Below are 14279 nucleotides of genomic sequence, written 5' to 3' on the forward strand. Positions count from 1 at the left end.
AGAAAATGTGTATGCGAGTTGACACTCTACAGGCATATCGTTTGATGTAAAGTAACAGCAGATGGTACTAATATATTTTGAAGGGTGGGAACACCTCGGTCGACTTTTGTTTTAAAATTTTAATCAGAATTTTATGTTAAAAATTAAACAATATTTAAAAAAAATTTGTTTGACTATTTTTTTCTTTTATTTTAAATAAGAAGATTTTATCTACCACTAATTAAAATAAAAAAATCATTACTTAATGATTATGTGGGCGTGAAAAACAACAGGACACATGATGAAATAGATGATATGGTAACGGTATTGAAAAACTTAAAAAAGTGGGCGGCGTTTCAAGTTTTTTTAACAGTTTTTGTCAAGAAAAGCGTACTATTTGATTGAAAGTCTTCATTTTCATCTTTTAAAGTGTCCAGAGGAAACTCTTTAAGTGAGTATCATAAAGATCATATTGTCGCCTACACAAATGATGACATATTAAGCGCCATCGACTGATCAATCCGAATATTGTTTCGAACTTCATAAGAAATCCAAATAATCTGGGAACCAAAAAGAAGATTGGCAGACCTAAAAAAACCGACACAATGCGGTCAGAGAAGAATCATTGAAGAATTAAAAAAAAGGAATTGAATTGTTGCCAAAGATCAAAATAATGCAGAAGAACTAACTAAAACTATATAAAAATTTCCAAAATATTTGTGTTTAGAAAAACGAAGAACGAACTTAAATAGACTGAAATGCATATTCAACACAGATGGTAGTGGGCTAAACCTTCGAAGTTCTGGATTTCAGAATGAATCTCTGTTACATTTCATGATGAGAAAAATTTAATCTAGAGGGCCCAGATGGCTACCAATGCTATTGATATTGTCTCAGTAATGAAACCAGTGGAAATGGTCTCCCTAAAAATATCTCGCATGCTCTTTTATAAACTTATCTTACCAGAGAACGCCCTACATGGCATTAGTGTTCTATAGTTAACGAAATATTAACTTTTGGCGTAAATATAGCATTTTTACTGAATCTGTCGTGTCATCCTTGGCGAGTTATTTGGCGATTAATCATTAATTATTGGCATGCGTTAAAAATAGCCAAGCCGGCATATTGGCATAGGGGTAGCGCGTCTTCCCCGTGACCTGGGCGTCCTGGGTTCGAGTCCCGGTTCGGGCATGGTTGTTCTTCAGCTGTTCTATCTGTGAGATTTGTGAATGTGCCCCCCTGTAAAAAGGGGTTGTGCAAGCGAATGTGATGCGTGGCTAGATAAGACGTACTCTTGGCCCTAGTTGGCGCTACTAAAACAAGAGATGCTCCCTTGGCTTAAAATCACTGACTTCGTCAGCTAGCTTGTCTATGGCAAGTGCCATCATAAACAACAGCAACAATAATAGCCAAAAATCAAATTTGTGTTTTAGATAAGTTTTTATCAATCGAGTGAAATGAAAATTCTTTACGAAACTGCACTTGTATTTACAAAATCCCTTACTAAATTTCGAATATTTAAAATATTTCGTTTTTCAATTATTGCATTTACACGTTTCTGAAAGTACAGACCTACAAACAATCACCCCGTAGTTAAATTTGGCTCAAAATTTGATATGTATATACACTATAGATATTAAATCTGTATATTGAATTTTGTCTATCCAGAATTCTTCGTTTTGTAATTATAGTGTTAATTTATATTCTGACAATCGGACAGACGGACTTTCTCTGAACAGATTTTATTCAAAATTTGATAAAATTCAGTTTTCTTATAAAGACCGTATACCACTTTTATTGTGCCGTAGTCATTTGCACTTGTAGTCACAAAATCCCATACCAAATTTGGTATATTTAAGTCATTGCGTTTTTGCGTTATTAGATGTACACGTTTCTGAAAGTACAGAAAGACAGATAATCAACCCACTGTTGAATTTGGTTCAAACTTTGATAGTTGTCTACTCTGTAGGTGTTAACATTGTGAATCGAATTTTATATAATTCTATCTTTCGACATTTTATAGTTATTGTGTTAACTTATATTCGAACAGCCGGACTTACTTCTATATAGAATGCATACCAAATTTCAACCATCTACCTCAAAGCGTTTTTGTATTATCTTTTTCACCAAACCCCAGGGGGAGCACCTCGAAATGAGGATGAGATGCTTCCGGTATGGTGGGTGGATCTGAAAACCCTGGAGAGTACTCAAAGAGGTAGGGGATCTGACTCCTCCCATCGATGACGGGACGTACTTCCTTCGGGGAGGGTTGTACCATGGCCGGTGATGGCCCTTAGGACTCAACCACAGTTCCCGCCAGTGTTGCTGTTGCGGCGGTCCGGTCATACAGTTTTTTGGTTTAAATCCGTGTGCCTTCGGGGCGGGTCGGAGAGTCAGATGGCTGACTTATCTTTTTTACCGACAGACAGATGGTCATTTTCCAAAGATGTGATTTTCGAACTCGAACAGGTCTAAAACGTAGAGATGCGTCAAAATCTCGAGTTTGAATTTTTTGACGATTACTATACTGTATCTATACTATGTATACGATAAAGTCAGAAAGACTTACTCTATCTGCTATATAGGTGCATGAAGTTCAATCCTTTGGTTGGCAATCGGATAAATGTTCCTAAGTGGGAACACTAATTCTAATTCTTCATCATTTAGGAACACTAATCTAAGTGTTCCTAAGTGACAAGCGGAAGCACACAGATTATATCTAAGTCTATATGTCTTTTCTTATGGCGTTGAGCTAAGCGGAAATAACTAGATTTTTTAAGCATAATGGAGCATCAGTTTATGGAGTTAAATATTTATTTGCAGTAAAAAATTCCGGATCCCCTTGAAATCCAGGAGAACATATAGATATGAATTGTTCGTCGCGTTTACGGAGAAACAAGCAGTTTGTATCTTTAGATAAGCTTCGGAGAGCTTTGCATTATGTATGGGAAAATGTTTATCAAACGTAGATTCAAACTTTATATAATTTGATGACAAACCGAATTTTTGAAGGAATCGAAGCCTAAAATGAAAGAATTTCCTATTAATAAGTCTTTTGAAGTGCTATTTATAATTGTCCTACATTTTCACAAAGTTTGATGAAGTCCAAACTGAATTTTTGCTGTAATTGATTTGCACTTTTTTGTTTCAAGTTTCAAGTACGGTTATCCTTTTGTAAGGAGGCTTTAAAGTATGCTCATTAAATTCTTCTGAGATATTTAAATGTTCTTTATTTATCTAAAAACATCTATCTTCTTTCTACTTTTTTTTCACCCTAGTGTAATTATTGGTAGAGTTCTGGAGCTTTATCAGTAATTCTAATTCTTTATCATTTAAACGCATTCTATTAGACGTAAAATAAAGTAACATCAGTGTAAGTAATCAAGTATCTACCATCATTGTATTTAGATTTTCTATTCTCATTCTATTTAGAAGTTTCTTGATTCTTTATTAATTAAACGCATTATATGAGGCATAAAATAACATAGCATCAGTAAATGTAGAATTTCTATCCTGCCTGTATTCAAAATCTTCCTGTTTCTTTAACAGTTAAACGCATTATATGAGACGTAAAAAAACGTAAAAGCATTCTAAGTAATCAATTTCTACACTCAATGTATTCAGAATTTTTCTGACTTTCTATCAGTTAAAAGCATTATATGGCCCATCATATAATATAACTCTACTTTATGGTGGTCTGAATTACTTCTTTCTTATAATCAGAAATTTTCTGGTTCTTTATCAGATAAACGCATTAAATGAGATACAAAATATCTTGACACCAGTCAGCGTCTTTTCTCTCATTGATTCCAATCTTTCTTTTCTCATTGCATTCAGACATTTTTTGATCTAGTATCCGTTAAACGCATTTTATGAAGTATAAAATACCATCACTCCAAATATTCAGAAATATTAATCGCCTGGTACTCAGAGGTTTTCTGATTTTCATTCAGTTGAGCACGTTATAGAAATATATACAAGTGGCGGATGTTATGAGCGAGGGTAGAACCTAGGACCTTGTGGTTCGCAGCCCAGTAACATGACCACGATACAAAAGCAATTGCTCGGGTAACGTAGTTGTTAACTGGCTTATAAGCTTTCACCACAGACTCTCCCTCCAGTGAGTCGGAGGTGAGACGAACGATATGGCTGTTGAGTGGTGATGTATTAGCTGTTGATTCTAATGCTCCTGTACCCATTTGAGTAGAGCCAAGCGTTATGGTGAGCGTTTGTAGGTGACTGGTTGCTGATGCTGTTACGCCAAGTGAGTCTGACGACTTTTGCGTTGCTGCGTCTAGTGAGTCTGACGACTTTTGTGTTGCTGTGGGTAGATGGCGCCGCAACAGCTGTACGAAGGTTGAAGTATCACGTCCGGGTCACCAATGTGGCGGATGTTATGAGCGAGGATAGAGCCTGGGACCTTGTGGTTCGCAGCTCAGTAACATGACCTCTGTACAAAAGCAATTGCTTGGGTAGCGTAGTTGTTAACTGGTTTATTAGCTTTCACCACATACATTTAGAATATACTTTTATAGATAAAAGAAATCATTTGAATCTCACCATCTGTGGTGATAGCTCGGACTCTCACTAGGTCCGATTTATTGCCAACAAGCAGGACGGCACTTCTCCTGAATAGCCGCTGGACCTTGGTCAGTGCGTCCAAGGCGCGCTGGAAGCTCCTCCTGCTGGTCACTGAGTACACGACCACGTGGGCATCCGCGAAAGGAGGACTCCATCCTTCGGCTCCTTCATCCCCCCCTTCTTCACTCTGCAACAAAAAAGTGATGAAATCCCATGAACATTTTATATGATATAATTTTAGTAAATTTTTAAAAAAAAAGACACTATAAGGAATGCACTGAAAAGTAACTTTCTTTTTTATATATTGATTATTTACAATTTTTTAGTAATTAATTTGTAATTCATTGTTATAAATATTAAGGATTTTTGAAATCAATCTTTTAAAAATGAAATACCAGATGGCGCCATATGTTTGGAATGAAAATCTAATTAAGGATCTAATTTGGAGTGAATATTTAATATTAAGGATTTTTGAAATCAATCTTTTAAAAATGAAATACTAGATGGCGCCACATGTTTGGAATGAAAATCTAATTAAATTAACAGACAGATTTTAGCACCGCTTTTTGAAAGTATCAAAAGAGGGTATTGTCATCTTGAATATAAAAGTATTCAAAATTACAGAGCTGTAATAAATTCGAAAGCGAGAAAAATAAAGTGAAAAAATCTATCTTGACAAGCATCATTCAAATCATGATAAATAAAAATATCTGAAATTAGGAAAAGAATTCTATGCAGAATTATTGGATAATATTGTTCTAAAATGAATCTGAAAATGATAGAGAAATAATAAATTAAATATTCTCTCTGGCACGGAATTTCAACCTAAAATATCTTCTTTAACTTTTGATTACTAAAACATATTTGAGAGTTAAAATATATTTGAGAAAACATATTTGAAAGTTAGGCAAAAAAAAAAAAAAAAATTAACAAACCCTTCCGTGAATTTCATTTCATACACATTTATTCAATATATTTTATTTCAAGTTTATAAAAACGAGCTATGATAATTGATTTTTTTCAGTTGATCCTGATATGCTTAGAAATTTTGAACACTTTTGTCTTCTCGTTTAGAATATATAAATTTAATATCTACATAATTTAATTATGAATTAATCGATTAGTTTACTTAAATTTTAATTCAAAGCAAAGCCACCACCTAGTACTGAATTTAACAAAATTAAGACACAAATTTCATAATATTAAAATAATAAATTATATATTGAAGACTATAAAGTAGAAAAGGCAAAAATTTAAAAGATTTCTATTTTTTAGAACTATTTTTGTTACATTTTATGAGTTTGATTCAATTGTGCGCTTTGAAAATTGTATTTATTAAAGTTATTATAAAGTATAATTGCAATGAAAAATACAAGTGATGCCACCGTATTTAAGCCTACCAATTATATTCTTATTATAGAAGTGACGGATTTTGGAACATCAAAACACTTTTAGCTAAATATATGTATGTTTATTACATAGCAAGTAAAATGTTGTTTGCTAGTTATTATTAATAGCATTAATGTGATAGTAATTTTATAGGCAAATTACGAAAATTTTATTTTTAGTGTTTTTAACTCTTTATTCGAATTCATATTTTGAAAAAATAGTAGTTAATTTAACCATATTTTTAACGGTTAAATTGCATAATTTTTTATTAATTGTCTTTTAAATTTATGCAAATATTTAAAAAAAAGACATTTATTAATGATTCTTCTTTGCTTGTTACTTTGATTCTAAAAAAATTATAAGCTCAGAAAGGAATTTCTACCATGAAAATAAAATTAATCTTCATACATATTTTTTATATTTATTTTTAAAATTATTTTAAATTTTTAATGACTTTCAGTTAATAACTTCAGTTTCACTCATAATCATGTTTTAAAAAAATATAATGAAATATGTTCATATTTTTAGTAGAAAAATTGTTAATAAAATTGAAACAAATGAAAGCATTTTAATGTTTTTGTGGACTTCCGAGTATTAAAAGTTTACACGAGAAGAAAATGAAAGTATAATGTATGTAAATATAATGCTAGAAAAAGAGACACACTGTGGAAGAAAATTCCCACCTCTTCATCAGGTAAGCGGTATTCTATGAATTCTAATTCGGATTCTTCTTTATTTAATATCACAGTTATGGCGTATTCTTTGTAGATGTCTGAAAAATGAAAGAATTTAGATAAAATTCTGAGTGAGAAAAACTGGAAAAATGCATAGAAAAAAAAGTACCACAAATAAAAAAATATTACTAATTACTAAATAAAAGCAAAATTTAGAAAAAATCGGTTTCTTCAAAAAGCACTATTTTTATGGTTTAATTAATAATGTTCCTCATAAAGGTTCTAGGTATTTTTTTTAATTTATTTACTTAGAAGAATGGTTAGTTTAGTTTAGTTATATTAATCTCCCGTTGTCAAGCAACACTAGGGCTATTTTGGGACGGACCTCGTAATTTTGAATTGCGGTCCGATGACGACAACGACACCTGAGCTGGCACCCCCATCTCTACGTCACACCACACCATCGGGAAGACGTTTGGCATGACGGATTTAGCATGCAGCAGACCCCCTTACACGACGGTTCTTCGGTGGAATTGGGTCTCGAACTTAAAGCCCTACGCCTCACAAGCCGATACCTTACGACCAGGCCACCGCGGCCCCCTTAGAGGAATGAAGAATCGAAACAAAATGGTATATAAAATGTTTCTTTATTAGATAATTTAAATCAAATGGTGAAACTCATAGACAAATACTGATCACTTTAGAGCCCATCATAGTCGAATATTAAATGAATAAAATTCAGACAACTGATTGTTTTTCTCTTCAAATAAATAATTTTGTCCAGATTTAAATTTTCAGTTTGTATCTACAAAATAAATAGAATTTTAATACATTTAGTAAGAAGTTTAAAAAATCTTTTATTATTTAATGATTAAAATACGAATGTTTAAAAATAAAAGTTTTAATTTTTAAATATTTAATTTTAAAAAAAATATTTTTTGTTTAAAGAAAATAATTAAACAAAACAGTTGCTCTTCATTGTAAGAGTTCTTTTGATTTGATGAGTGTTCTCTTCTTTGAATATATACTATTAAAATATAAACTAATCTCGTTGATACATATATATTAATTTAGAATCTTTAATACATCTAGCTGTCTTTGGTGACCAACTTATTTGCCCAAATCATTTACTTATTAGGCTGTTAAATAATTAATATTAACTAAATTATTTTTTAATTTCTTTTCATTACGCGAAATGTTTTCGTTATTATGACATAAAATCCAAATTGAAAATCTTACTATGGAGTTAAAAGCCCATTGATGAATAAATTTGTTTCCTATCATATATATTTGTTTATATTTGTATCATATATATTTGTTTATATTTGTATCATATATATTTGTTTATATTTGTATCATATATATTTGTTTATAAAAAGCACAATGTTTAGATGGATAAATTTGAATTCCATCATAATATTTATAAACATTGTTTAGAACGATTAATAAATTAAATCAAAACGTATTATTAAATTTTTTTAAAATGTACGTTAAAATACAATTTATTTAGTTTAGGGTCAATACCAGAACTATTTTTGTATGATAATCGTTTTAGAAGATACGAACAACAGTTTTCATAGGCAAATCATAAGGATTATCCATTGAGCGATAGTTAAGCCTATTTTCGGGCAAGACTAAGCTTTCTGTTTGAAGCCTATTATTTTCTTTTATATCTTCTTCCCTTTGACTTAACAGAATTATGAGCAAATACTCTCGAACGCGCTCAATTCAGTTTAGCAGTAAAAGCGTTAAATGAAGCAGTCTGAAGCGTTTATACATTGAGTTGTTTACATTTAGATTAATTAGATTTTTACATTAGATTTACATTTAGATTAATTAGATTATTACATTAGATTTACATTTAGATTAATTAGATTATTACATTAGATTTGCATTTATATTAATTAGATTTTTACATTAGATTTACATTTAGATTAATTAGATTATTACATTAGATTTACATTTAGATTAATTAGATTATTACATTAGATTTGCATTTATATTAATTAGATTTTACTTCATTATATTAATTCCTTTATCAGGTACGTTAGTGCTTTATATATATATATATAAAGATGGTCCTTTTCATCAACAAGTATGGAATTACAATTATTTCAGATTCTTTTAAATCCTCAGTGTAGACAAAATAAAACTGTCTGTCAACATAAACAAATGCAATTGCACGTTATATCATCAAATACTTTAATTGCTAAAAAATAATTTAGATTTATTAGTAACTTTAATATAAAATTTCACTTCAATTAATGAAGATCCAGAAAAAATGGTTATTTTTTTTGTCACCGAGATTGTGACATATTAAAGTATTCGTCAGAATCCTCATATGTAAGAAAATAAAATTTTCCATGATAACCAACAAATAAAATTGGGCTTTTAGACTATCAACAAAATGGAAAAATATTAAAAATGCTTTAGAATACTCTATAGTAGCAAAATATAAATGAAATGCCAATCAAAATACATTTGTCCTTTTATATCATATAGGAACGCAGCTTTATTTTCCTTTATACAATATATCGAAATGCAATTCTCTTTTATGAACATGTTTTAGAGTCTGTCAAAATAAAATTTCTGTTTGTATCGTAATGTAAAAAAATTTATAAGCTCTTGAAAACGATTTAAAAATCTTTAGAAGTAACATAAATCTATAAATTCTAAAGATAGAAGATAAGATTATAAACTTCCATTCAGCATTTCTGATCCTCATAAAAATGTAGCAAATGAACACGAAAGAATAACAAACGATAAAAGAATACAAACCACGGAGATTTGAACGACCTAAAATAACTCCTCTCTTTTTCTAAATAGGGAAAAGAATGCCGCCGAAAATCAAAAAATAACCCGCGTTTAAATAAAAGATTAACAAATGCATAAGCCCCCTATATTATCTTTGGTATCCATGGCAACCTTTTAGCAACACTCGCTTGCTTAGAAATACAAAACGCTTGAGCTACTGGCCTTTGTGAGTCGCTCAGATCAATATTCAAGCAGATTTTTCCTTTCATTTTTTTAAACAAGATAAAAAGTAACCTGAGATTAAAAAAACAAATACCAGCCATGGAATTATGGAGTTATTAACATCGTCAACAAAAGAGAGAAGATATTTTTTTTTTAAAGTATCAAATGCTAATGACATTCCAGCAGGATTGGGATCATAATTAACTGAGCGGTAGTTTTATAGAATATATAAAGGCTGTTAAAAGAAAAAAAAATTTAAAGGGATGGAATTCGGGGTATGTTTATTTTAAATTTTTGCATGCTAATGCACGAACTATAAAAAAGAACAACTGCGTGATTGTTGAAGAATTTGATTTTGAGGTTTCGATAAATCTTTACTTTTTTTTTTTTTTTTTTTTTTTTTTAGATCTCAGAAAAAAAACACTTTTGGAACTATATTTGTTTAACGGTGAATTTGAAACTCAAAAACGAAATGAACTAGAAAGATGAAATTTGGTATCTAGTCTTTACACTATAATTGTCGATTTTTGTCATGTTTTAGACGAAATTTTTGAAAAAGAAATCTGTCTGTCCATAGTAACGAAATTACATATTTTATGGTCTTAAGCAATACTACTATGTGGTATTTCCTTTATTAAAATGGCCAATTTAATTTAATATTTCAATACATTTTTAACTTAATAAACATTTTGATGTATAATTTTTAACAATTTTTTAAAAATTCATAATTTTTAGTTTACTTATTATGAGTCAACTTCGGCTACCAGTTGGTTCGTCAAGATTAATAGCTAAAATTTATGCTGAAAACATACCAAATTGATGTATAATATATATGGTAAAAGACACGAAATAGAAAAAGGAAAATTTTTAGAAAGTTTTGAAAAAAAAACAAACAGAACTTATTCTTTGCTTATTACTTATATTTATTTTTAGCTGTAAAATTCTATTAAAATACTAATAATTTACTTTTTATTTATAGTAGAGATGAAGTAAAAACAGTTTTGGAAAAATTAAGGTTCAGACTTTTCAATAATTTACAAAAAATCTGTGATTTTTGAGTCATAAGTGGAGTTTTAATGCACGTGTATATCTTAAGAGGTCATAATCTGTTAAGGAACACAAAATTGGAATGGACTGATTTAATTATTTAATAAAAGTGATCGCTAGTGCATTTTGTATTTCCTGTAGAATACAATTTGAAGCACAGTTATAGCATCACTAAAATTAGGGTGATCAGGTGTTCTATGCTCCTTCAAATTCATGACAAGGCAGTTGTGGTTAGGAGTTCTAAGGAATGAATGATTACCATTTCTGGAAATGGCACCACGTCTTTAGTGACATTAGACTGTAAAAAAAACAATAACGTTTGCAAATAAAATTATATTTTTATGATTGCAGTTTGACTAATTAGATAAGATTGTTTCATCATCACAATTAAGGTGATTTGTTTGTTGATTTATTGAATGGACAAAATTTCAAAGATAAAATTAATTTGAATATCATTTTGAAGTGACGCGAGAGCTATATTAGGCCGTGTGCTGTAATTGTGAACTACGTCCAGAAAAAATTTAAAATGGGTAGAAGAAAATTCAATTGAAAATTGATTCTGAACCAGTGAATTAGAATCCAGCTTATGCCCAGTATCATTAGCACAAAGCTACAGCTCAAAACACGTTCTATTTTGTTGAAGTTTGATTAATATCATTCTATTATGGAAATGTAGAAACAAAATTTAATCAGCCATGACAACCATGTTACGTCAGATAACAAAAAATAGGATATTTGTACAAAAAAATCCCTGCAGATTGGCAAAATGTACCTACAATAAACATTAAGAGAACTGACCATTCTTTTTTTATCATTATTATTTTTTAACACTACAGGAAAAATGCAAACATCATCAACAATAATTATTTTATTCTAAGAGCAGGAACAGAAGTTGAAATATTACACGTTCGAATTATGTTATGACAATATTAGAAACCTAGGTGCTCCAAACTTCGACTTTTTTAAAACTTCTTTGCATAAATATTATCAATATTCATTAAATAGTTTCAATAATTTTCTATAATTATAGAACATACCGGGTGTTCCAAAAATGACCGGTATATTTCAAAAATCAATAAAGACTAAACGAGCAGCGATAGAAATATACCGTTTGTTGCAATATGCTTGGGACAACAGTAAATTTTCAGGCAGACAAACTTGCGAAATTAGTTACAATTTACAACAACAGATCGCGCTGCAGGCGATTTGAAAGATATAGAAGAAAACGCAGTCTGTGTTCGCTATTCTGTAAGTCGTCTTTCTGCTTTCAGCGTGTGCTGTTCACAGATTGTAAGTTTGTTGTAAGAAAATGGTTTATTCCTTAGAACAAAGAATTTTTCTGGTGTTGGAATTCCACCGCGTAGAACACAGTGTTGTTGCAACAAGACGAAGTTTTCAACGAAAGTTTAATGTAACCAAAGAGCCGAAAGCGATACAATAAAGGATCTGTTTGAAAAATTTTGAAATCGCTACATATGAACCCCTGTGACTTTTTTCTGCGGGGACACTTGAAAGATCAGGTGAACCGCCACAATCCAGAAACAATTGAACTGAAGCAATACGTCTGTTCTGCATGTGAAGCCATCCTGCCTGAGACGTTTACACGGGTTTCTGCTCATTTCATTCCGAGACTACGCCATGTCATTGCTGCGCATGGTGGATATTTGGAAAATATCGTAGTTTAGATTTTTTTCCAGACTGCAGCGCCATCTGTTGTTGAAAATTGTAACTAATTTCGCAAGTTTGTCTGCCTGAAAATCTACTGTTCTCCCAAGCATATTGCAACAAACGGTGTATTTTTATTGCTGCCCGTTTAGTTTTTATTGATTTTTGAAATATACCGGTCATTTTTGAAACACCCGGTATCTAAGACTATTAAAATAACATGATTTTATAGTCTAATATTTTGATGGAATCTTTGTCAAAAAAAGTACATTAAAGCGAATGAATTGAAATTATTTATATCCAGTAAACAACCTATATTATTATTTATCATACCCGGCAAATCTCCTGGCCGCAGATGATAATTAGATAACAATGTTTAAAATTGTTTGAATACGCTAAAATATAACTACTGATATATTTACTGTTTAAAATTAATTAGTAATTAAACAGAAAATTCTGTTTAAAATTACTTTTTAAAATTACTCACCGTAACTGGTATCAAAGGCGCAGATGTACTCAGATGTTTGAAACTGTCGAATGAGGGAGGTTTTGCCCACTTCATCGGCTCCCATGATAGCTACCCTATACCTACAATGATGAAAAGGCATATCTGTAATATTGCACTTGTAATATTCCAAATATATACGTCTGTAAACAAAATAGAAAACGAAAAGATGTAATGCCACATGCGATGCAATTTGTATCAACGAACAGAAATAAAAAAAATGCTACTGTGCTATGACAAATAAACAGAAACAGTATTACAAAAGCTGAAAGAATTCTTCATTTTTTTCAATCACGCATTCTGATTTGTAAACTACACATTACAAAAAGACCTGCCTGATTGAGCCCATGGGAATCGCAATATTGTCCTTCTGATCAGACTGTCAGATTCGCCTGCCATCTGGCTTCAACAAAGAGTCTTTCAAAAACATACAAGGTCAAAAGTTGCATGGTGTTAGTTCAGGCGATCGTGGTGGCATTGTTTTTCGAAAATAACGATGTATTTATTATACGGTATTGTGTGAAACGGCGCTCCAAATAAGTTTGAATTGAATGATTAATGTTAGGTGATGCATCGCATTTCATAAAAATTATATTTTGAAAGCGGTTTTGTTATTGCATTTTTGGAATAAAAAAGTTCGGCACTATACTCTGACAATTATTCAGTTTTACTTAATAATAAAAACAATCTGGAAAGATCTCCTGAGTTATTAGAGTACTGCCATCTACTGACGAAAAATGGTACATTTTTGTTGTTCGTTTTCACAAAAAGCATCTCATTATTACATGCTAAGAAATTATGTTTCGTTAAACATAATCTTAACCTGATCTAGAACCATTGTACTTTAATTAGTAACATGTTTTTAATTTATGAGCTGTGAGATTTCTAAAACAAAACTCCTCATATTGTGGATGCATATGAAATAGAGCGCTGTTTCATAATTTTGAAATTACATTCATGATTTTGAGCATAGAACATTCAGAAATAAATTTAAAGTTTTAAATCGCTGTACCCAATGATGCCAACATATTCTAAAACTTCTTTAGCTGTTATAATGAACATTTATTGTCCTAATGTTTCACACAGCTTGGTAAAACTAAAGATCATGATACACATTTTACCAATATCTGCCGAATATTTGTCAAATATTAACTAAACAATACCGTTAGAGTTGCAATCTGTTATTACTTATCGCCTTTGAAAAATTACTATTTGGTATTTATACCGTGAATTTTTGTATACCTCACGTCTTTATTATGATCCTTTTATATTATTTCAAAAATTCATGTTTATTTAAATTACAATATATAAAATTATTCGAATAGTTACAATAGATAGTGATTCTGTGCTACAATATAAGTTTCTAGCTTAGCAAAACCCCAAACACTGTGAAAGCCAACGAACCCAGAAAAAGAACAGACGAGTGAGCAGAGCGATATTTAATGTAGCAATATTTCATTCAC

The 14279-nt window shown here is 30.7% G+C and overlaps 1 protein-coding gene across 1 annotated transcript in view; it reads right to left on the minus strand.

Moving 5' to 3' along the window:
• LOC129989337 (uncharacterized) overlaps positions 1-14279 on the minus strand; it is a 118145-nt gene that overhangs the window by 17874 nt on the left and 85992 nt on the right. Inside the window, exons 4-6 of the mRNA XM_056097815.1 lie at positions 12799-12899; positions 6633-6721; positions 4540-4747 (exon numbers count right to left, since the gene is read on the minus strand). Coding sequence (XP_055953790.1) covers positions 4540-4747; positions 6633-6721; positions 12799-12899 — 398 coding nt within the window. The remainder of the gene's footprint in view (positions 1-4539; positions 4748-6632; positions 6722-12798; positions 12900-14279) is intronic.

Source organism: Argiope bruennichi, chromosome 10 (assembly GCF_947563725.1).
Source record: "Argiope bruennichi chromosome 10, qqArgBrue1.1, whole genome shotgun sequence".
NCBI lineage: Eukaryota > Metazoa > Arthropoda > Arachnida > Araneae > Araneidae > Argiope > Argiope bruennichi.